Source organism: Periplaneta americana, chromosome 16 (genome assembly GCF_040183065.1).
Source record: "Periplaneta americana isolate PAMFEO1 chromosome 16, P.americana_PAMFEO1_priV1, whole genome shotgun sequence".
NCBI lineage: Eukaryota > Metazoa > Arthropoda > Insecta > Blattodea > Blattidae > Periplaneta > Periplaneta americana.
Window position 1 is genome coordinate 85,149,116 of NC_091132.1, and position 26,956 is coordinate 85,176,071.

The 26,956-nt window shown below is 34.6% G+C and overlaps 1 protein-coding gene across 1 annotated transcript in view; it reads left to right on the forward strand.

Moving 5' to 3' along the window:
* Positions 1-26,956, forward strand: part of LOC138691393 (protein gooseberry-like) — a 196,192-nt gene that overhangs the window by 13,512 nt on the left and 155,724 nt on the right. The window contains exon 2 of the mRNA XM_069813306.1: positions 13,109-13,422. Within this exon, the coding sequence (XP_069669407.1) occupies positions 13,109-13,422 (314 nt within the window). The remainder of the gene's footprint in view (positions 1-13,108; positions 13,423-26,956) is intronic.

Here is a 26,956-nt window from a genome sequence, read left to right on the forward strand (position 1 = left end):
CCGGAGGTTCATTGCCGCCCTCACATAAGCCCGCCATCGGTCACTATCCTGTGCAACATTAATCCACTCTCTATCATATCCCAACTCCCTAAAATCCATTTTTTATATTATCCTCCTATCTACGTCTCGGTCTCCCAAAAGGTCTTATTCTTTCCGGTCTCCCTACTAACACTCTATACTTATACATTTCTGGATTCGCCCATACGTGCTACATGCTCTGCCCATCTCAAACGTCTGGATTTAATGTTCCTAATTACGTCAGGTGAAAAATACAATGAGAGCAGTTCTGCGTTGTGAAACTATCTCCATTATCCTGTAACTTCATACCTCTTAGCCCCAAATATTATCCTAAGAACCTTATTCTCAAACACTCTTAATCTGTGTTCCTTTTTCAAAGTGAGAGTCCAAGTTTCACAACCATACAGAACAACCGGTAATATTAGTGTTTTATAAATTCTAATTTTAAGATTTTTTGACAGCAGACTAGATAACAAGAGCTTCTCAACCGAATAATAACAGCATTTCTCATATTCATTCTTCGTTTAATTTCCTCCCCAGTGTCATTTATATTTGTCACTGTTGTTCCAAGAATTTGAATTTTTCCACCTCTTCGAAAGATAAATCTCCAATTTTTATAGGCCTATTTCCATTTCGTACAATATTCTGCTCACGAGAATTAATCATATGCTTTGTCTTTTCGGGATTTACTTTCAAACCTATCGCTTTACTTTACTGTATTATTATTATTATTATTATTATTATTATTATTATTATTATTAGTATTATGATTATTATTATATAATGTTATGTCCAAGGGCAGGTTTTTCACTGCAAACCCTGCTTTTTCCAATCTTTCCTATTTTCTGCCTTCCTCTTTGTCTCCTCATATGATCCATATATCTTAATGTCTTCTATCATCTGATATCTCCTTCTGCCCCGAACTCTTCTCTCGTTCACCATTCCTTCCAGTGCATTCTTCAGCAGTCAGTTTCTTCTGTGTCAGTGACCAGACCAATTCCTTTTGCTCTTCCTAATCAGTTTCAGCATCAATCTTTCTTCACCCACTCTTTCCAACACAGCTTCATTTCTTATTCTATTTGTCCATTTCACACGCACCATCCTTCTCCATATCCACATTATTATTATTATTATTATTATTATTATTATTATTATTATTATTATTATTACTGTCATTATTATTAGCCTATTATTATTATTATTATTATTATTGTTACTATTATTACTACTGTCATTATTATTATTATTGTTATTATTATTATTCTATAAACTTACTGCTTAGTAAAGTTAGAGAAATTTCGGACTTTTTCTGATTCTTCAGTAAAGCAACTGAGTGGTGCTTCGTTTCATCGAGGAAAGAACATTAAAGACAACTGGTGAAGTGCGAAAACGACTAAACTCCATTAGTCTATATTTTCTCCTTTGGGGAAACCGAGACGTAGATAGGAGGGTAATATTAAAATATATTTGAGGGAAGTGGGATATGACGATAGGGACTGGATTAATCTTGCTCATGATAGTGACCAATAGCGGGTTTATCTGAGGGGAGGGGGCAATGAACCTCCGGATTCCTTAAAAGCCATTTGTAAGTAAGTAAGTAGTAGGTAAGTCTATTCTTTCTAGATTCTGACATTCATTCTCAAACATAATATGTATATCTTATGAAGTTATCATCGTTTCACAGTCTTTATTGCAACTCTGTTTTCGTCTCCATCGCCGTCATCATAATTATAATCAATATAATCATCACTATCATTATCAACATCATTTCGCAATAAAGTTGATAAATAATTGAATTGTTTTCATATATTAAGGGAACTAGCAAGAAGAAAGATTTTGAAGTTAAAGTAGTTTTAAAAGAAATTAAATTCTGCGTACAACTTATGAAACAAGAACGGACACGGAGAATATCACGATGTTTCAGTCTCAGCACAAAAGAGACAACGAAATAAACAAACAAGAAATTCCCACCCGTTACTGTCTGTTCGTTGACAGAAGAGACAACCGGAAAACAGTGGCGGCACCAGCATTTTCACTTTGAACCTGGCAGAACTTACAGTTGGCAATCAACGTTTCTTGTGCACCACGCAATTGAAATTAATATGTGAGTAAGTTGTAAGTACTTAGGTAAATATTTTTAAAATTAAATAATGAATATTTTCTTCATCTGCGCGATACCTAGAATCAAGCAAAGATAAACAAGATGAAAATACAATTTAGTGAAGAATTAATAAATTAGAACCCAAACATTCTCAGTTCATGAATAGCGATAGAAGACGTGATGTAACTGCTAGGTAAGGTGAAGTTGTGAGCTAAATATGACAATAATTTAAGTTGTGAATAAATTACATTAGAAGAGTTTTCAAATAAGCTTTTACTGCATTTTCAGTATTTGTGTTGAGTGAAGAAGGGAATAGAATTGTCGACACGTGTTACACGTGGACGGGTACTAGCTGACTAATGGGGGAGCGCGGTAGCTTGCGGTTAAATCTTGGTTTCTCTGAACCGACGCATGCGAGGTGCGAGGTGCGAGGCCCGCACAAATCCGGACTACACGAGAGATAGTGAGTGGTTTCTATAACTGCGAGATACGCAGACCTAGCACCTCGCAGCCATAGAAACCACTCACTATCTCTCGTGTAGTCCGGATTTGTGCGGGCCTCGCACCTCGCATGCGTCGGTCCAGAAAAACCAAGGTTTGAAGGTGTAACGCTGTAAGCCGGAAGGTCGAGGGTTCGATTCCTGATGTGGTTATGGATATTTCCATTAATCTATTCCTTCCGGCCTCACTATAGTCCTAACGTAAAATACAAACAAATCACTTTACTATTTATAGGAGGGAAGAAAAGCAGTTCATCCATTTCCGTAAAGTAGGAAATATCGCGATTTTGAGTTTGATAATTTTCATTAGGTTTTTGTTTAATCTACATGCAGTACTGTATTAACAATAAGTGTTTTTACTCACGAACTGAGCTATCTATTCGGACATATTCATTATGCAGTATATATCATACTGCCTACAGCACATTAGCATACAATATAGAGAAAGAAGTTAAATTGAAAAATAATCATAATATGGATATTTAAACACATTTTTGAAAATGGTGGCCGTTCATTTCGATACAGGCTTCACTTCTTTTGTGCATATTATCGCGCTATAGATTATTGTATCTAATTCCAATTAGCAGTTTCGTCCTTCGTACTAGTAATTCATGTTGAAATAATTCTGTGCCTATTCTATAAAAGAGTACCTTATGTACTGTAAATTCAATCTTCACTTCTCCCCGATTCAAAAAGATAAAATTACTCAGACATGCTATCTACTGTCCGTCCAAGTGGTTTTGTCGCAGGGTCGTAAAAAGGGGGGAATCACGTGACAGTTAATTACTTAACGAGGCCCTTTTATTTACGTTATTTTAAACAGTTATATAATATTATGTAGATATCTAATTCCTAACAGAAATAATTAATGTTTTCAGAAAAGAGATAAGAGTCCAGCCACTAGCCGTTACAGAGGGACGAGCAGAAGCGGGTGGGGGAAAATACGATGCGACGTAGGCAAATGGACGACAGTACCTGTGCGAAAATATGATTCAATATTGAAAGCTCTTTCGTCACTGGAAAACGCGAACATATTTCTGGAACGTACTATACTCACTAACTCAGTACTGTTTACTGTAACCGTAAGGCGACTTTGACTGCATACGCGGCCTTGGTTCTGTATGGAGGACGATTGGAAGTTTACTAGTAGAGGGGGTGGAAGTGGAGTACATTAAAAAACTCAGGTACAATAAAAATTGAAGTAAAAATAACATGATGTCCTTTTATAAATTTCGCTTACAACACACTTTGCATGTGCAGTAAACAAGAGCTCCTGTATATAGTATATGCTACTTGTGGACAGTCATGCGAAATTGTTGCCTACATACAGGTGGACTCCATGAAGACTCGTTTCAAATTTTAATCTGTACGTATTCTGTCACCAAATCCTATCATCGGTAGGTTCTCAACCCTATAATTTTTTGTTAAGAACATTCTCTTTTATGTTGATTTCATGAGTAAAATTTCACATAACACAAGGATTATTAACAAATTGTATCTACAACGAAATTGTTACTTTGGTAAGCATACCATAGTGCTTCTTTATAAAACAAATTATACTTCGTTCCATAATGTCTGACAGGAGATGTAAACATTGCCGGTAGAGGAGAAGGGGTTATTAGACAATTAAGACGAAACGGACGCCAGAGGTCCAAATCTGTGTATGATTATGGTATTGATGACGATGATGATTTTAATGATTATTTGTGCGTAGCACTTAAGGAATATTCAACTAAGTGACTGAAATAGTTTTCAATCGACTTACTAGTTAGAGTGCGAAAATAAAATACATTTTAAATTGAGTAGCAAAACAATTTAAGGAGTTATAAAGAACATTCATATGAGCAACGCGACAAATAGTGTTCGTAATTTGATGTGGATTCTAATTTTCAGTTAGGTAGGCCTATGTAAACAAGTAGTAGGTGAAGTTTAAAGATATTTACAACTTAGAAACTAATCAGATTTCAACTTCAGTTACTAAACTCTGCTGTACGATTTTGGGAGATATATTGAAATACACTAGTCTCGATTATCCGAATTTCCATTAATCGAGGTTCCGTGTTATCCGAGCCCGATCCAAAAATTAAAAAAAAGAAATTATGTAAATACTGTACAATATTATACATTAGTTGCTTTTTTTCAAGTGTATACGTACTATATTTTTAAACACCTAGAGTTTATATTAACCCGACTTGTTCATTCTATTTAGTCTAGTGAATAAAGAGGTTATCTATTTTCTAATGAAAACAATTTTGCACTGATCATCCGTTTTATCCAAGTTTTTTCTTACCCAAGGTAGTCTTGGTCCACATTAACTCGAATAATCGAGTATATAATAAAGATTAATTCTTGGTTCTGCAGAATATATATATATATATATATATATATATATATATATATATATATATATATATATATATATATATATATATATATATATTATCGAATAATCGAGACTCTACTTAAGTACTGGCAAATAATATGCATAGTTCGAAGGAATTTTCTATTTAACGACTAAGCAGAATGCAGAGTTGGAAAAATATTTAGAGAATGGCTAAAGAAATTGTGTGTAAATTTGAAATAAATTTTCAATTCAGTCGTCTAGATTCAAAACCCTCCATAATCCTCAAATATGATTTTATAGGAATTGCAATTTTTTATATTTGAAGAGTTCGCGGGAAAAACGATGAATGTCACATTTCTGTTAAGGATTAGATAATGATCTAATTGAGTCTATATCTGCAAGATGTAGTCCTGTTTCTACAGAAAATAAAGGAAAGGATTACTATATTCGTGGTGATAATTCTCCTTTTTACCATTTTTCATAAGAACAACATTAAATTTTGAAGTGATCCATTGAATTAGATAATGACATCAACCTTATGAAAACTGTGACATTCATCGTTTTTCCCGCGAACTCTTCATTTCCATGAAAAAATCGGGTTGTTTCCAGAATATATGGTTTATGAACATTATTAGGTGCCAGGATGAGTTTTAGAAAAAGAATCTGAATTGTATATATCAAAAGAGCTACATACGCATGTGAATTACATACATAGTGGGTTTTGTTCCTAAATTTTGAGATAGGGGGTTTTGAAACTTAACTGTGGTTCAAGGTTCAGAATATTGTGGAGATTTAAATTCAAAGAAATGTATGTGAGAAAAATAAAAAAAATGAATTAGTGATATGGTTTATTGACAAAATTTCAACACAAATGAATCCAACTTTTTGTCATCATATTATCAAATAAACTAAATTTTCTGTACGGTTGAAAACACAAAATTTACACGTTTCTTGAACTCCTTCACAAGCACAATCGTTATAAACAGTCTCAGAGTTAATTTTTTTTTCATTTTTTATGATATTAACATGAGTTTTAGTTCTGTATATAAAAAAAAAAGTTTACAGCCTTGAAATTTGAAATGCCAATTGGCTGTAGCTTTGAAACGTGTCTGGGTTGCATTCTTCTAATCAAATAGGTCTAAAGGTACACACATGATTTTAAACATCCTCAAACCTACCAGGAAAGAAATTTCGACATACAGGAATTACGGAACCACGAACAACGAATTTGTATTTAAATGTTAATCCTTTCTTTGAGTTTTGTACACTAGTAGTCTTTACTGTAGAACACTTGCAATGTTCTAGAATAAAATTATCCTGTTGTATTTTGTCTTTAGATTGATAAAATCTTATGGAACTTCATTATATCAATCATTCGTAATGTTGTACATCGAAATATTTTCGTCTTGTGCTTAATTTGGAAACTGTGGGAGAATACCTGTAACAATTAAAATCCCAAATAATTACCTATCGATCTTGACTGCAATAATAATACATAAAAAACGTACTTAAATAAACTTGGGAGCTGTGTTAAAAGGCTAAATTTAATTACCTTTCTTGGCGCATTCCGTTTCTTTTCCAGCTTCTTGTTTGTCTCTGTCGCTTTCTGGATCTATCCGGTGGGACAAGAGAAGAATGTGCACTAAATTCGCTCATGTTTTATTGTGATTTGCAACTATGTTTTCACAACAGGGCCGTATTTAAGCTACAACAGAATGCATGACCCCATATTGGCACGTGGCCGCATTGTCACTACCGATTGGCTCTTATGCTGATAGAGAATTTTGAATCTAACAATTTTAGTAAGTTTTACGTTCTATAGGGAATTTTGAAATTAAACCCAACTTTCATCGCTGTATTTCAGCCCGATTGGGTTGGCTTTCAACTTCAATATTATACCTTTGTTAGAATTCATTACACAGATTCAAATAGTAGGCATATAAAACATGAAAATGTGCAAAAATTGCATTTAGGGGTTTTTTTATGTAGACGACTCAATTAAGCAACTCCGTGAATTGCATGAGAGATTATAGGAATTGTCTAGTGAAGTAGAATGGATCGGGGGAAGATGCCTCACTTTTTCTTTGATTGATAATTTAAGATACTGTTCATTTAGTTTTGAATTTCATATTGAAATATCAAAGTCTGCAAGGTATTTTGAAAATATATTTTTGGTACAAAACAGAAAACATTAATTACCTTGTTTATAGATACAGGTTTTCTTCTTGCTTGCACTGTAGGCATCTTTCCCCTATAGTCAGGTAAGATGGCAAATGTAATTAACACATTTACTGATATATGTATTTTACCTGTACTTAGTTTCATGCATGTACATAACAAAAATGACTTAATCTGAAGCTCCTGGGTACTTTCTCATTCGTTTATAAACTACTTAGCAAAACAGTCATTGCACAGATTTTATTGCCTTGTGCAAGACTCGTGAAATCACTTCTTTGCACACAAAGAAGGGATACGGTAAGAAATCCCCCATGCTTGCGATGCTCTAAAACAATTCATACTCCCTGTTCTAACATGTTCCATCGCAAGTTGAAAACTGTCCTCAATCCACTTACCTCTATCAGAGGAACTTACGTAATGTTTACGCATTCGCTGCAATAAAATTCTTGCAACAAGTTGCCATCTTACCCCGAAAGAAAGTGAGCAACTTCCCCAAGTATCCGAGTAAGATGCCTAGTGCTGTGACGCAATCTAAAATGGCGGAACAAGGTCGTTGGTTGTCAACAAAACAAACTTTAGAACTTTTACTACAAAATCCATTACAAAGGTTTGACAGTTATTACGAATTCAAGGATGTATTAAAATTTTAACATACCTCTGTAATTATTTTATAGCAGAAAAATGAGCTGTTTTCTTGTTTTTCTTCTTTTCACAACAAGAACACGTGGCAAAATGAGTTAGCTGCCACTCTACAGATATTCAACTGTCTCAGTGATCATGAAGACATGCGCGTGGCGTTCTCTCTTGGAAGAATGTGAAACTACAAAGAAAGAAGCATCTTCCCCTGATAGTCATCTCCCCCGATTCACTCTAATTACGTATTTAAGAGAAATATGAAAAGTCATAGGACATTCTCGATTAATCAATTTAAATGAATTACGTGAAAATTCTGAAGTGATTTTGAATAAGCCAATTCCATGAGTAGTCTGAGGTATTATAGAAATTATCAATTAATTTTTCAAACTGTGCGCGAAGTGTGAGTCAAATTAATTTTCTATAGAGCATCTGAGCGTATACACTCAAGTAATAATCGTATTTCAAATACAGCTTTCATAAATTGATTTATTGGTTCAAAGGAATCTTTACACCCAGCAGAATTGATCTGCAGCGATTTCTAAGACAGGGAACCCTCTTGCCATCCATCGCACTCAGAAGTCGAGGACATCGTTTTCGGAGGCAATTCTTTTCGTTACACTGGTGAGTAGGTAGAAAAATGGGAAGGGAGACATAACTCAGCGGTCCCTAAATGCGGCTTAGTTAATGAAATTACACACAAGTTTGTTACGGGGGAAGTTCCACAAACCCCTTTTTGTCTTAAGTCAACCTTTCCAGTCTAATGAATGGGAACGTGGCTTGGAGAATGGGATAGAAGGGGCCTCACATTTGATGCGCTTCAGCAACAACCAAACAACTGAACAACAGATTGAGTAATCAGCACAGAAGCTCATGTTCAATCGTCAGTAATTTGTCAGTCTTTTTTTTTATTGTGGGCGGTGTGTCTGCCAGGATGATGATCTTCGAGCTGTCTTATTGATGATGGATGACGACGCCCTTCCCCAACCCTCGAACTTTTTTTTTTTGTGAATGAATGAGGAGGCCATGATGATGTGGAGGCGTAGCAATTAATATTACTGAATGGGTTAGGTATAACCTTGGGGCAAAATTCATTTAGTGCCAAGCAGCAAGGAGAATACACTCGAGTACGTTAAGCAATGGTAATGGATAAAGACGAGAACACTTAATGTCTGCATTATAGCCACAAAGATGGTCTGCGAAAGAATACATCAGCAAGATGTAAGAAATGGTTAATGGAAAGAATACAACTGAACGTTTTATTTTCGCTTCTGGAATAAAGTTATGGCTTTATACAACGATTTTAAAGCGATATAAAGTTTACACTTTTTGTCCACAGCTTGTAGCTGCATTCATTCACAAATCAAAATTGCACTAAATTGAAAATGTTGAAGGAAATTCCACTTTGAAGTGAGACTATAAGAAAGTCGTTTTCCATAAAACATACTCGTAGACTTCACTCATTGTTCAGTCAACAGGGATGTTTCAGCATACGTACTGAATGTATATGACCTCAAATTCCATGAAACTGTGGTAGATAAGAAACCTGTGGGGCAGGAGTTCTCCCAGTCTCCACTCCTCAACACTCACATTTCGTAACGACTGTAGTCATACCATCGACAATAAACGGTTTCTGGAATCTAAAATATTGTTATTAAATAAAGAAATGCCTTGACTATAAAACGAACTCAGTGTCACATATACCTAAGGTTTAGTACCTTAATGATGTAACATTTTAAAATTAGGAAAGTACGAAATTTATATCTAAGATCGGCTATGAGCTCGGCCTTTGCACAGATTTATTCTGTCCCTCCATTCAAATTCTGAGATGATGATAATATTTGAATAATTTCAAGGGAAAAATTGCTCCGGGGCCGGTATCGATCCCGGGACCCTTAGTTTAGAGCACGAATGCTCTACCAACTGAGCTACCCCAGGAACTATACACGACACAGTCATAATTCTTCCCTTTATATCCACACAACTCACATGGGCTGATAAGACGCCAGAAACCCAACTTTGAGTGCACACAATTCTGTGTGACTTTAAATCGTGGCTTTCTGTTAAGCGAAGCGAAGGGTCCCGGGATCGATACCCGGCCCCGGAAAAATTTTTCCCTCGAAATTATTCAAGCCTGCTTCACAGGGAGCTTCTACATGAAAGCCAGATTTGCATGGTTAATAATACTATTTTTTTATTTGCAAAAGCATTAAAACAATAACACTGGCAGATCACAAGGGTCTTGAATTCTAGAAAACAGAAATTTCTTAATGTCCGAAGAATAGCGAATGATATATAAATTTTGAGAAAATTATGACAAAGTACAATATTAAAAGTGAATATTTTGAATCATGCCGTTAAAACATTAATCAGATACACTACATATTATTACAATAACGATGCATATATATATATATATATATATATATATATATAAAACAACTAAAATATATATCAAATTAAAAAATTAAAATAATATATCAAGTTATATTAATCAAATTAATATATATGGTTATTTAGCGTCGATGAATTTGATAATAGCGAGGTGGTATTCGGAGAGATGACGCCGAGGATTCGACATAGTTTACCTGACATTCGCATTATCGTTAGGGAAAACCTCGGAAAAACCCAACCATGTAATTTGTCCAAGAGGGAATCGAATACTCGCCCGAGTGCAACTCCAAATCGGCAGGCAAGCGCCTTAGTCGACTGAGCTACGCCGGTGGCTAAAAAATTATGTTGTAAAATATATGACAGTGTAGCCAATGGGTTTTCTTTTATAAGAGTCTCATTGATAAAGATCTTTTATAAACATGTCAGTGGATGTTGTTATCTTTTATATAAGATCTGCCCAGCTTGAAACCAATATGTCGGAACATAAATATCGTTGAACTGTTACTAGAACAAAAACACAAATAGAAGATGAGAAGTGTATATAAATATAGCAGACTATAACTGCTGAACAGGATGCACGAGTCTGAACAAACTAGAAATTATCTTCATCCATTCTCAAAATATAATAATTTAGGCCTTTGTAACTTTTCAAATCCTGGCATTGTAGCTCTTTTACTAAATTCTGATGGATACTTTTCTTGTCATATCTTGCAATCCAGGTTTAACCCATAGGTGTTTCCTTTTTTGTTTCTTTCTCACCAATGCATATTGTAATGTTTTGAACTAATAGAAGCTAAATAAATATACATAATACTATTGATCATTCATTTTTTCATATCTATGATAAAAATATATTTAACTATAAATGGGGACTGATGATTCTTGTTCCTTAATTTTAGGCTATCTTTAATAAAATATTTTATATACCGGTATATAATGTAATATACTGAAAAAACCTTTTATCACAGATCTTTGATAAAATATTTTATCATATTCATTGTCAAATAACTTTGGTAATGTAATACTAGCCTAGTCTAACACTCAGTAAGCCTCTCATAACGTGTTGTTACAACGATTACTGACAACGGAAAAAAAAAATAAATAGAAATTTCTTCGTGGTTTCTTAACAGACTATTATCTGTGCATTTAGAACTGGCGGCTCAATGTCAAGGAATGGACTACATTTACCATGTGTACTCACCCCAATTCTGGACTATTTTCCTCAACTAAAGTCAGCTGGAACAGCTTCAGTTCACAGTTTTCAGTTCAGTGACTCATGCGTGGTTTGTATAATTTTGTGCGTTTGTACGTGACCTTGATTCGCCAGTTCGAAATGTATAGATAATAGCGAATATGATTTGTAGAGCCCGATCGCAAACTCGTGGCACCTGCGCGAAAGAAGAATTGGCATCCACTTACATGGAGTCGCCCAAGAGTCTTGTTGGGGGGGGGGGGGTGTTTGAACAGTGCGCTCTATGAGTAAGCAGTCGCCCGCACACACAGCACCTCCCACTCCGAAGTTCAGAAAGAAGCTCGCGCATGTTGGTGCCACGAATTTGCGATCTGGCTCTACGCAACGTTGATACATACTTACTTCTAATTTCAACAAGAACAATTTTCATTTGACTACTTACTGCACTTTGCTCCATTCACATTGAATTTTATAACTGAAAAACATATACATAACACCAGAAGAAATGTCCCAACTCTTTTGGCAGAACCTAAATGCCACACTACAGTTGGATTAAGACACAGTAGGAATTGTGGACCAAGACTATACAATTCAGTATTGAAAAATAATCCAGACCTAAGCAATTTACACATTCTTAAGTTTAAAAATAAAGTGAAAATGTTTGTATGATATTTGATAAATTTTATTATTATTATTATTATTATTATTATTATTATTATTATTATTATTATTATTTTTAAGTGTTACTAGCACTATATGGTACTAATTTTTATTGTATTTATCTTATTTATCTGATGCATGTAACCTATAAGATAAAACATTGTAATAAATATAAATAGATCATTTTTTTTTAATTAATAACAGTGTATATCTCCAATAAATGATTTCTTATCATCGCCACAGATACACTTGATTGTACTTGACACTATCTCTTGTCACTAGAGAGTTCTTGAAATTTATATTTTCCCTGTCATTCATAAAATATTTTGATATGATACCTCTTGCACAAAAGGGGAGATCGATAACTGAAACTAGATTAATATATTTCAGTATTATTTGTATTTATCCTGGTAATAATGAACAGTTTGACTCGTAGACATTTTGTTTTTGCAGCATTAACTTCCCATGATTGTACGAGAAGATTCGAAGAGAACGGCAGTTATGTAGACTTTCAGCTCCCCCTACTACCATTAATGCACAACACAATGTCAATACGGCGGTTGCTGTCGTCTGCGATACAACGAACTTTTCTGTTGATTTTCGAGTTCGTCATTTTTTCCGGCTATTTTATGCTTATTTAATATTTAAGATGTGTTAACTCTCTCTAGTGATTTTATATTTTATTTTATCCGTCTTAGTATTTATTTTATTATTGTAAATATTTTTGTTTTATCACTATTATTATTATTATTATTATTATTATTATTATTATTATTATCATTATTATTATTATCATTATTATTAATGAATTATTTTGTATTACAATCTTTGTATCATTTCTGTCACGATTATTCTATTATTATTATTATTATTATTATTATTATTATTATTATTATTATCATTATTATTATTACTATTATTTCTATCATCAGCATTATTATTTGAACCCTGTAAAATTTATGTAGACTACTGGACTGTACCCGATCACGAGTATATGCTCATTTCGGGTATCTATTCATATGTATTCATTTCAAATGTAAATTGTAAATAAATTTGAATTTGAATTTGACATTGAACCGTGCTTGCAGGTCAGGGCAGAGTGAACCAGCTGGGCGGTGTGTTCATAAACGGACGTCCTCTGCCGAACCACATCCGCCTCAAGATCGTGGAGATGGCAGCCGCCGGAGTTCGACCATGCGTCATCTCGCGGCAGCTCCGGGTGTCGCACGGCTGCGTGTCCAAGATTCTGAACCGATACCAGGAGACCGGCAGCATCCGGCCAGGGGTGATCGGCGGCAGCAAGCCGAGGGTGGCCACCCCCGAAGTGGAGCAGCGCATCGAGGACTACAAGAAGGCCAACCCGGGCATCTTCAGCTGGGAGATTCGCGATCGGCTCATCAAGGTAACTTCATTTATCTTATTTTTCTTTCTTTCATCTCACTTCCTTTTTTCTCTTCGATTCTTGTGCCTCTCTTCCTTATTCATCAATTCCTTCCCCCTCTGCTCTTTCTTAATCTTCCCGTTTTCAATATTATCTTTTCAGTCATACAAAGTCAGAAAGTCATACATCACAGAATTGCACGCATTGTATTCTTCACCTAACATAATTAGGAACATTAAATCCAAACGTTTGAGATGGCCAGGGCATGTAGCACGTATAGTAGAATCCAGAAATCATATAGAGCAGACGTCTCCAAAAGCCTACTCGCGAGTAAGCCCCTGAACGGAACCGAAGCAAGTACGTAATGGGCGCGCTCCGCCTCTTCCATCCCCACCTGTACTGTACTCAATGTATATGCGCAAACGAAGAGCAGTGGCGGACTGCCATTACCATTGTGTTGGTCGGAGTATTCCACCGTTTCACATTGTCTTCTAATCATGGACGTAGTACATTCAAGGATGAAAGGGAAGAGGGAAATCAATGAAGCCCTTTACAGAAGCATCATTTATAAAATCGTGCATACAGGACGTTGCTAAAATACTGTGTGCAGAACAAAGTCAAAGTTTAAGAAAATTAAATTGTTTCCAATTACAGTTCAGAGAAGGAATTTCAAAATTGTAAATGCAATTGAACCTGAAGTCGAAACCACAATTAACCAGTTTGTAGCTTACTCACTTGCATTGGACGAAAGCACAGATAGAAATGACGAAGCTCACCTAGCCATTTTCATCCGAGGAGTTAATGAACATTTTACTGTGTTAGAATGTCTTCTAGATGTAATTACAAAATACAAATGGAAAAGATCTTTTCCAGGCACTGAAAGGCACCATAGAACAGAAGAGGTTGAATTTGCAATGGCTTGTGTCAATAACAGGGCTCCAGCTTCATATATGTCAATATAATATACAAACGTATGATATTTCTTATTCTTTTGATGTTATTATTTGTAAACATAAGCAGACCGTTGCCGCGATCCCCCACTTATCGCTTCCATCTGTTGAGGTACGAGTCTATCCCCCTTTTCTAGCCTTACAGCACACTGTGTTCGGCGGGCAGCATTGAAAGCACGAATGACTATACGCTTTTTGGAGACCTCTGATATAGAGTGTTAGTTGGGAGGCCAGAGGGAAAAAAGACCTTTGGGGAGGCCGAGACGTAGATTGGATGATAATATAAAAATGGATTTGAGGGAGTCGAGATATTATTCTAGGGACTGGATTAATCTTGCTCAGGATAAGGACCTACGACTGGCTTATATGAGGGCGGCAATGAGCCTCTGGGTCCTCTAGAAACCATTTGTAAGTAGCCTACATAAGTTCCATTTTAACAATTAAGTCATTTGTTTTAGCACGGAATATCTAAATCCCGTTCTTCACATAGGCCTATTTTTATAGTTTCTGTTACTGTAAATACACAATAGGCTATATGATATCTGAAAATTTAAATCGTAACTTTCACATCAACACTGAGACATTTGCTGCTGAAGTAACTACGAAATGAAGTTTTCAGAACTTTGTATATTTGCCACAAGGTAAAAGCAAAACTGGTTCTCGGGAAGGTGAAATTCGTACCTACTAGCATATTATTATGAATCACCGGCGCTTGTTCCCAGAGATAAAGTAATTCCAGCGGCGAACTTCAAAGACAGTTGCAAGCTGAGTCGTGTTAAAATGTTCTCGATAATGCGAAACACATATGCGCTTCAGATGCAGTTTGTGAAGACATTCGATGATGCCAGAATTGAGAAAATAATATAAAATTAAATGTGAAAGGTGAAGGTAGGATTGGAAAACATAATGAAGACACGATATGAAATGAAAATCTGACATTCAAGCTAAGTGCTAAAATTTGGGCCTACTATGAGGTAAAATTCTAACGACTTGTTACGATTCAATTTAGAATTCTAAATAACTATTACAATTGCTTTGAATAGCGAGACTAAACGAACCCAGCAGAGCAGGTGCACATTCCAGTGACTCTTCTGTATGGTTCAGAAACGTATGAGAATGAATTCTCATTGACTTTTGTCAAATTCATAAATTCATGATAGTCAAATCATTGCAAAGCCTCAAATTTCACACAACGATCATAAATTAAACTTGGAGAACAATGGTGAAAGAAGAATGTCTTCGGCTTGGCCATGGATGGAGAAGATTGAAAATTGTAGTTTACCATCGACCAGAATGACGAAACCTTACTGCCCTATTTTCTACATCAGGATAATAAAGACCCGCAAGATGATGATGATGATGATGATGATGATGATGATGATGATGATGATGTCTTCAGAACCTTCAAAACAACTGTAGGACCGCTCGAGCAATAAGGGCAACTAGTTCTACAGCCTGAAGATATAATATATCTTATTGTCTTATATATTATTGTCTCGTAAAACAGGAAACTTTGAACGGGAAGTGGCATTGGCTAATTTTCCTGCATTCCTCTTTATACTCCAGACTCTAGAGCAGGCATGTCAGAAATCAGACACTGAAAGTGCAGTGTATGTGCGCGGAACGCCGATCTGTGCAGATTGCCTCATTCACATGTTGCTCTTACCAGTTCTTAGCGGGAGAGATGTACAAGAATCTATTCTGCACTTCTAGTGTTCAATTAAATTGACATTTGGGCATTATAAACATACTTAGCAGAAGAAGAAACACAAATATTATCAGTGTCTATATATGAAAATAATTGTAACACAATAAACAATAGACTTACTCAGTTACAATTCATAAAGCAGTCATATGTAAAGAATCATTTATTTACATGATTTGTATACAGCATTTGAAGAAAATATAAATATCGCAGTAATTTCGAAACAACAAAAAACGAACACAGTATTTCATTTTACGTAGTAGGTACTGATTATTTCAAAGTAATACTCTTTCATTGTTCCTCAAGCATTATTGGGACCGTTGGTGCATAAATGTTAAAGAAAATATTTTACTCCCAATTACATGCAATAGGACATTGTGAGGCTTTTACACTGGAATCATTTTCTTGCTATATATTAATATAAATTCACATTATTAATAATAAATTGGATAAATTAAGCTTGAATTTAAATTTATATATAGTTTATTTGGAAAACGTTGAGAGCAAGTATCAGCAAGTTGGGAGCGTTACTGAATTGAGTTAAAAGAGTAGTTCACAAGCTGTGAAGCGAGGACATTTTCTTTATGTCAGGTTTAAAGATTTATTATCGTAAGTATATTAAGATAATATAGTAACGTGAGATGGAAAATTCGCCATTATGTATATTTTTCCAGAAAAATTTTCCGAGATTACAAACAGTTGCTTTCTTCGTTCCCTTACAACCTCAATAGCTTCACATGTATTCTCCACTCAATATTCTGATCACTTATCTGCTTATCAAATAAAAGTTGTAAGTCGTCTAACCATTGATGGTTGTGTTAGTACAGACTCCAAAACAACATCATTGTCATGTTTGTCTTGCCGTGAGAATACTAATTATGAAATAAGAGCTGCGAATATCATATTTTGAGAACTTTACTAATCTGATTTAAATTCTCACATCACTATTAGGTCCACACGAGACAAGTGCAGAATGTCCGCGACTGCACAATGTGCAGGGTTTTGACATGCCTGCTCTAGAGAAAGAATTATTTTACAAAAATCTACGACACTGATCATAGAATTTACTTCATTTACAACAGAAATCACGCTAGGGATTTTCATCGTGCCTGAAGACCTCATCTTTCATTTCCGAGTTTGAATTCTCGAACTCAGAATTAAATTAGGAACTAAAGACGATAGCCAGTAGGCCTAGACAACAGAAAAGAATCAGCTACTGATACTTTTTTGCACGATAGTGTTTTTTCTCGTCGGTACAGCACACGACCGCCACGATTGAAAGTTGATTTTACTGAATTCAGAGTTTCCAACCTAGATAAGTAGGTGTATGTTGAAATATTACACATAACTAATCTAGAGTTGTAACGAAAACCACTGCCTTCTATGTATGCTACAATACTACAATGCATGTAAAATTCATACCCAAATGGAAGTGTTAATTAATATACATTATGCGAAACAAATCACTGTATTTGAAATGTACTGAATTTTATTTAAATAATTCAAATTTCACTTGATAAAAGGAAATAAAAATTATTCCAATTGAACACAAAATATTAGAAGTACCTGAATCATGTTTACTTCTTCACACTGAAGTTGATGGTGAAGTTTGTACGTTGCCCAGACTTCTAACATCAGTCTGCTGTTCATAGTGTGACGTATGTACTATATATTAAGATTTTTAAAAATACATATTTTCTTAATTTACTATCGTGCAAAAAATACTGTGCAACACACATTTGTGAAGTGCATAGTAAAATCTCGGAAATTAAAAAACGAGCAGAGCGAGTTTTCCTAACTTTTCCTCTATTTTGTAAAAAGCATTTCCCAACCTTGTATCGTAATACAGCCTACTATTACAGACCTCGCCTGTGGCTCAAGCTTTAACTTGCTGGTTTTTCATCCAGGTGGTCTGAGTTCGATATCCGGCCAGGTCATGATAAATTTTTTTTGACAAATCAGACGTTCCAGAGAGTTTTTCTCTGAGTACTCCCGCTTCCCTCTACTATTTCATCAACACTCTCCACTTCCCCTATTTTATTTATCATCTTAATAGTTAAAAAGGAGTTGGGATGTAGTCTTGGGAGTAATACGGATTTTAGATGCTGCTATAGGAAGGGATTGGGGCTCCGAACCCTGGAGCATACCAAGTATTCGTCTGAGGATAGCTTTGGCTCTGTCAGAGTTTATGCATAATGGCACACCTGTCAGCGTCGGATTCACGGCCACCTATCGGACTTCGAAAATCATTGCAAATATAAGACGCAAATAAGCCTACGTGCAAGGATCCGTCCTGGGTTAGGCCCTCGAAAAGTAAAGCCAAGATTATTGTTAGTTAGAATATTTTATTCTCAAGAAATGCTAGTATTTATTTTACAGAACTCACGCGAGTATATACAGGGGACAATGGTATAGAGGAATAACCCTGTCTTTCCCCTTAATATTTAACTTTTTACTGTGTGTTTTAAATTAGACTTGCAAATAAGCATACGATAACATGTCCCGAATGTCTAAACTATTTCGCTGAAGCCTAAGATATCAATAACACGGGAGCTCGAATTTGAAAGAAAATCGTCAAAAAATTATGTTAAGCGATGAATATTTCAAATTTTTAAAACTTCGCATTATTTTGTGATGTCTATTACTTTTTCTTTTATATTATTTTTGCTGTTAAGAGGACACACCACTAAAAATGACAACTTTTTTCTAATCACTTTTTACAACCAAATTATGAGACCATGTTTACTAAATAAAGGAGTAAGAAAATCCAAATTTTGAACTCCCAAATGTTTTTTTTATTATTTTTTTCTATTTTTCAAATATTTTTAAATCCAACTTTTTAATAGCAGATCTCAATTTTTGCATTTCCTTTTTCTTTTTTGTTACATTCATAGGACGTAGATAAACATTTCTATGCATTCATTTTATGAAATATCTCGTTTATTCGCTTTCAAAAAATTGTTTGATCATTTGCAAATGTTACTTTTCTGTAGTACATGAAAAAAATATTAATACTGTAAAATAAACTAGCAGCATTTCTTACAAAATAAATGCACAGTAACATGCAGCTACGTCATAAATACTTGCAGTAAAAATTTCATTCAGATTGATTAATATTGGCATTAAAAAGTTGTTGTTTGAAATAACCTTACGGAAAAATTTATTTAAAAGTAAAGTTAATATTTATGTAACACATACCTAATAAAATTCTCCTCCACTTATTCATCTAGTAAAGTCAGAGAATCAACTTTATAACAAAAATTTACTAGATTTGTAATCATAAATTTGTAGAAAAGAATTCTTTAATGAAAAAAATAATTTTCACAGATCTTCTTCCTTCATTAAAAATTTGTTAAACATATTTGTAATGAGAATTGAACTAAATCCATTTAGGGTATGAAAATATACATTCTAAAGAAGTGAAATAATCAATAAAAATATTTTGGTAAATTTTCATGATTTTCAGTGGTCTCCCCTTAAAGCATTTTACATGGGGTGACCAGATTCCCATCAATAAAAAAAGAGGACACAAAGCTTCCAAAAGGAGGACATTGTTCGATAAAAGAGGACAGAAAATGTATTTAGACTTAGACTTAGGCTTATATTATACTTTAAATTACGTCAATACCTATTTTATTACAAAATATTTATAGTACAGATTTAAGCGAGAATTATGTAATGCATTTGTCGAGCTATGGAAAATACTTTCCCTTAGCACGGAGTAACACTTGGATTAAGGTATAGCTGACATTGGTCGGCTAGTGATTTTTTTAAGCATAGTATGTTTCCCGCTTCCATAGGTAACTAACCTAGTTGTAGCCTATAAAATGTATATGATGTGAATGAAATTGAACAATTAATAGAAATTCAGATCTTCAAATTTATGTAACTTTATTTCTATCACAGCATATCAAACCCAAAGATCTTGTTTAATATTATATATAAGGTTTTTGACCAAACTACCTTCCGTATGGCATAATAAAATTCGTGTTTTAATCATCTAAACTGAAATGGCTTCACTGTGTAGCAACATATTTTTCGCTATACTTGAAGACAGAAGCATTGCTAGCTGTATCCACACATATTACGTAGTTCATAGTTCTCGGTGTAGTGTGTTACTGGCCTTAAGGCTTATATCATACTTAAGAGTATGTTAATATCTATTTTACTACAAAATAATTATGAAAAAACTTAATAATAACGATTTTTACAGTTACGTAGCTACATATGGAAGTGGACAGAAAATATATTTTTAGATTTATATTCGCACCTCGATCTCTCGATTTACTAGCTAACTCTGAGCAACGACAATAACAAGGAGGAGGAAAGAGAGTCGTGATCGTTGGCAAAGAGTATATTCAGTCGATGCTGCTGTCACCTACAGACAAAATATAAAAAAAAAAGAGTCAAATCAGATAATTAAAAAATATCAGGCATACAAGTTATGAAAAGGAGGACATTTCTTGATTTTTTAAAAGCCCGCCCGAACCCCGGACAAAGGCCTAAAAAGGAGGACATGTCCGGACAAAAGAGGACGTCTGGGCACCCTAATGTTACACAGCAACGGACTGGTAAGAGATGTAGTTACAACACTAACCACTGCCACTAGATGACGTTTAAGTTGTATTAACAAGAAATGATCAGTGTCGCCAACTTAACGGGGTATTTTTTGCTAGATACAGCGGATATTAGTTATTATTTAGCTGGAGAAAAATCAACTTTTGTATCATTAAATTGACTGTTAGCATGAATGGACCATATGTCACCGCCTTTGACCTAACAAAGTGCATTCAAAACTGGTTTCTGAATAAATCATAGCGGCCTGCCTTTAAAAGCAGTTAATCAGGTAAGAAAGTGGGCCTGAAGATTTTTTGGTGTGCCTGTAAATATTCTATGCTTATTTGTAAGGCTGTTTTAAATGATGTTGAAATTTTGTTAATTTCAGTTGATCTTACTAGACTCTCAATGTGCGTTGTTGTTATTTTATAATAAGTAATCCTTATTGTGAAGTGTGAGTTAGAGCGCTTCTGTTCTTAGCTGAAGTACAATTCCCTTCTGGCGAGTGTAAAATAGTCCTCGCATGCGAATGCGATCTAGATGCGAAGGTGAAATTGACCATTCACATGTTAAAGCAGTTTGTAATGTATTCCCACTGAAAGTTTATGTGACTTACAGGCTAAAGTTGTGAGGTGATGTTTCTTTATTTTGTCAATGCTGATATATTGCTGAAGAAAAGATATTGAATTTCACATAGAGTCTTAATGAAAATGAGAGGACAAAACTGTAGGATTTTTTTAACGGGAGGATTTATTGTGCTAGTAATTCCCATGGTTAATCTATAGCTTTTTAATACAGTGTTCTTAAATAGCACTCATTTTTCTTTCGTCAAAATGCTAATTATTTCTTACTGAATTGTATCCTTGAAAATCAATTTGCCTTATTAATTCAACATACCACAACACTTAACAACAATAATAAGAAATTTGTACACTAATAACCAAATTGTAATTAACTGTAAAGAAGGACAACAAATAGCCAATATAAATAGAGGAGTAAGACAAGGGTGCCCATTGATACCGTCACTTTTTAATGTGTATATGGACGACATCGTGCTGAAGTGGCAGATGGATTTGAAAGTACATTTTAAAATAAAAAACATAAACTTAGATACGATACTTTTTGCCGATGATAAGGTTTTAATTTGTGCTTCTGAAGATGACCTACAAATGGCAATATTTAAATTAAACAAAATTAGCAAAGAAAATAGCTTAACTATATCGGCTACTAAAACAAAAGTGTTAGCCTTTACAGGATTAGAAAGAATTAGAGCCAAAATCGTGTTGAATGGAAGAATGATAGAATAAATTAATGCTTTTAATTATCTGGGCTTCAATATCTCATATGCAAGAAAAGAAGATTTTACAAATAAAATAAACAAATTTAATTATTTCTGTGGGATAATAAAAAGAACTTTAAAATACACAAGCAAAAAAACAATATTAAAATTTTATAAAGTTATGGCAGTCCCTATGTTGCTGTACGGCTTTGAATTCTGGACTCTTACTAAATCCGAAGAAAAAATAATCGAGGTGATAGAAATGAGATTTTTGAGGAGTATAGCAGGTTATACTCTCTTAGACAAGAAACGCAATGAAGACATCAGACTAGAACTGAATATATTCAATTTAATTGAAAAACTCATAGAATATAGGAATAAATAGAAGCAACACGTTGAGAGAATGACTCAAGACCGTATCCCTAAATTAATATTCGTCTACAGACCAACTGGTAAACGAAACATAGGTAGACCCAGGAAAAGATGGCTTCAACAATTTTAAAATTTAAATACTTGATGAGACCGGAACGAGCCAAACAAGGCTTAAACTATGTGGCTGATGATGATAATTCATTTAAAAGAACGCAGATGAGCACTTGTTTTTAAATTAGTTGGTGTCATTACCGTACAATTTTGGTCACTGTACAGAGTTGAAGATTATTTTACATTTATCCGTTTCTTGACATTCCCCAAAGAAATCCTGAGAGAAAACTAAACTTTCTCTTCAGGCTATTGTTTGTTTTCCTTGAAATTTATTCGCGTTCTGTGTGTTAATTACAATCAATATTCAACGGAAAAATTGGTAATATCTTATTCACGTTTTCAATTGTTGTACTTTCTTCCTGTTATTGTTATCATTAACGTAATCAGTAACATCACAGTCCAGTATATACAGTCACGAAGCTTGAGTTGTTGAGGGTAGTAGGAACAATAGACTGTGCCGGTACTATTTCGCATTATCTGTAATGAGGCGATAGTAGCGATCCTAGTGGTTAGCAACAATCTATGGATGCATATTCCCTACGTACTGAGCTTCGTGACTGTATATACTAGACTGCGGTAACATCATAAATCTTCCGAGCAATCGTTCCTTATATATGCGCATATACAAAGTAAAATTAACGTAAATGTGTATATTTTGTTCCTTGGATAGAGTACAGTAAAAAAATTCTAATACCATACTAGTCCCAAATGAATACTTTTCTCAGAAAACAAAATAGTTTTCCCCTAAATGTTAGCACTGTTTTACTCGATAAGTACCTAGGCCTACTATCAGTACGAATCTGACTCTTACTAATTAGAGAAACTAATAAGAAATAATCTATCCCTTTGTAGTTTTTAAATAACATGGAAGGTTTTCTTGCAAATTAAATAAAAAATATTAACACGTATAGTTATTTCCTGCCATTAGGAAGTCTGGCAACCCTACTGGGGTGACTAAGAGATGGAATGCTACTATTCAGACCGAGTGCGTGTGTGTAATCGTACATAAGCCGGCGATGCGCTGTTGCCAAACTTCGTAGAATTTCAGTGTAATTTTGTAATTAACCATGCACTTGATAACAAAAATGCATAATAGATTTTTATTTATTCAAATATATTCTGTTGCACACTTCAATCTGCACAATTAAGTCACATCCACTCCGTATAAATTATTGCCTGCAAGTAGAGAGCTGCTAGAGGGAAGAATATTGTTGCTTGAAGCCATTTTATAATACATCAAAGTTCTCTTACGTGCCATATTCCATCACACAATATCCTCGACTTTTCTTTTCTAAAGAAGGAGTTCTGTTAAAAATTTCTATTCTATTTTCTATCGTATATTACGTCCTTTATCACATATCCTGTTCAAAATCTATTTGGAGGATTTAGTAAAGAACTCTTTTCAGAACATGGGAGGAGTGATAGTACCGAGGAAGAATAATAAAGTGCATAAGATTTGCTGATGATATGGCGTTATTAGCAGAAGAGGAAATGATACTAAAGGACACTACTGGGGCTAAATGACAGCTGTAAGCAGTATGGGATGAAGATAAATGAAGAGTCCACTGCAAGAATGATGGATGTCATTTGGAATACATTTTTCAGGAGAATCAATTGAAAGTTTGAAATGCTTAGCGCTCAAAGCTTAACTGTGATTTTCCGATCATTGCTGGACAATGACTATCAGTGTTAATGGCATATAACTCTCTATGTACATTCTATATATCTTAAGCTATGCATTGACAGTCTTGGTTCATTTTCGACAAGAAAGTGACATCCATCATTCTTGCAGTGGACTCTTCAAATGCAAATAAGACGAAAAGCATGGTCATAGGAAGAAAAATACAGAAAATAAACTTGCGAATTCTAAATGAGGCAGTAGAGCAAGTGGACAGCTTCAAATTCTTGGGATGTACTATAAGCAGTAACATGAGCTGCTGCCAGGAAGTCAAAAGGAGGATAGCAATGGCCAAAGAAGCTTTTAATAGAAAAAGAGCATCTTCTGCGGACCTCTGGAAAAAGAACTAAGGAAGAGACTAGTGAAGTGCTTTGTATAGAAGCATTTAAAATGTGGATATGGAGAAGAATGGAACGTGTGAAGTGGACAGACAGAATAAGAAATGAAGTTGTGTTGGAAAGAGTGGGTGAAGAAAGAATGATACCGAAACTGATCAGGAAGAGGAAAAGGAATTGGTTGGGTCACTGGCTGAGAAGAAACTGCCTACTGAAGGATTCACTGGAAGGAATGGTGAACGGAAAATGAGTTCGGGGCAGAAGATGGTATCAGACGATAGACGACATTAAGATATGTGGATCATATGGGAAGACTAAGAGGAAGGCAGAAAATAGGGAATATTGAAGAATGCTGGGTGTGAAGTTAAAGACCTGCCCTTGGGCAGAACACTAATTGAATGAATTACGTAAATTTTTCTCTTAAAATTCTGTTACTACACCGTGAGCACTTTCTTTTTGAAAATGCAAGATATCCCAAAAGAATGCCGTATTTTCAAATATTAATTTTCTTCTTCCTCCTCAAGCTAGAGGCTCTTAAGCGTGTTGCGACTCCTTTATTTGTTGCAGCCACCTTTTCGCTGGTCGGCTGACGCTTCTTTTCCCAATCGGTACAAAATCAGCAATAATTTTTTATATTCTCTCTTGATCCATGGGTTAATTGAGGTTGATATTGATCATATGATCAACAATGTGTAGTGAGCTGCCGACTCCTAAATTATTTCTGATTATGTCATTGCTGATATGGTCTACTTGGGTCACTCCAGCCAAGCGTCGTAGAAATCGTATTTCTGTGAAATATTTGTAATTTTATAAAGTTGTAGTGATGCATTGTTCAAGAGCGAAATTGTCATCTTAAGAAGAATATCTGGCATGTTAATGTTTGATTTGTAACAAATCAGTGTTATTTTATTGGACATAATTACGCTTGTGCAGCAATAGACAGATATTATGTGTAATACTGAAATGTTTAATCTATTATCAAGGTACAAAATTAATTTATACGTGTGGATGGAACTGCAACACCAGACAAGAACATTAAGGTGTGTGACATTTAACAAGACAATCAGTCTAGAGAAGATGAAAATGGTGAACCAATAGAACCAAAACGTGTGAAAAACAATGTGTGAGAGAGTGTAGACAACACAGAAAGGAAAGAGAAACAATTTTACAAGATGTAGTAGTTATTTAACCCTTAAATTCGCAAAGTATCCTATGGAATACAACAGGTTAATTTGCTAGTTGCTATAATTTTAATAGAATAGAAAACAAATTGGTAGGAAAATTAAAATTTCACAATACTATAACATTGTACAACAGATAAAATATGGACATTGCGATAGTTGTTTTCTTTTTCAGTCCGACACGGTTCAATAAACTAGTGTGAAAAATGAAGTTTTGCCAATTTAAGGGTTAACAATAATGGGTCTGCTTTCTGCTTCAATTCTGGATGTGCAGACTATAAATATTTCTTATGCTTTCACTTGACCTTCAAATTCAGCTGACAATACAATCTGAACAACGAGAGATCTCACAGAGAACTAAAATTTTCCTCTTTATAGTTCATATAATGCATATAGGATATAAAATTTCAATTATGTCGGAGAATTTTAAATTTTCCATCCCTTCGCCCCTATAAGTTCAGGTTGAGATCAGGGGGGAAAGAGACAAATCAATCTCACAATCCTATTATACGCTTCCCCCCCACCAAAGAAAACAGGAAATCAAATTCTGCTTCGATTAGAGGGCTTCATATTTTTCTCCTCCGCTTAGAAATGACCCCACGGGGTGTCATGGTGATCTGAAATTTTGATTTGTTACGTATAAGCTTATCGAAGAACCAAAGAAAGAATTTCTTCTTATTTTAGGTTGTTTCCCGAACCAAACATAACTGCTTTTAATTTATAGTGAGATGAAAACAGGTGGAGGTTGTTTCTCCAAATTTTAATGTAGTTTCTCTTTTATTCCTAGTTGTGGAGACTAAGTGTTCAAAATTTGATGAATATCGATTAAAGCATTTATATTTGTATAGAGAACATACATAGGCCTGCATACTTCGACTTTTATGCATTATATCAGCCGTTGAGAGCAAAAGTGGTGTAAGTCAAAAATGGGTAGGTCTAATGAGGGTTGAAGTAATAATAATAATAATAATAATAATAATAATAATAATAATAATAATAATAATAATAATAAACTGCCCCCCATTGAGGGTAGCCCTTACAGACTCAGTATATCCTCAAAAAAATTATTATACTACATATGTAAACATAGGTATTAAATTTTAAAGAAGGGAAACAAAGAAAAGGGCGTGAAAAGTTACAATTGCTATTAATGTGGCACCATGTGATTAATTAGGATTTGACAGGATTTTTTTAACACAATTATCACAATGTCATCCCTCAGAGATGTTGGCAGAGCAAACTGCCGTCGAAATTCTTCGAAAAACGCTGGTATAGTCCCTCGAGCACCAATGAGCAAACCGAATACCTCAACGTGAATTAAGGCATATTTCAGCTTGAAATAGTTGACTGTAGGCTCATAGATCGACTTCTTCTCAAGGTGGACCTC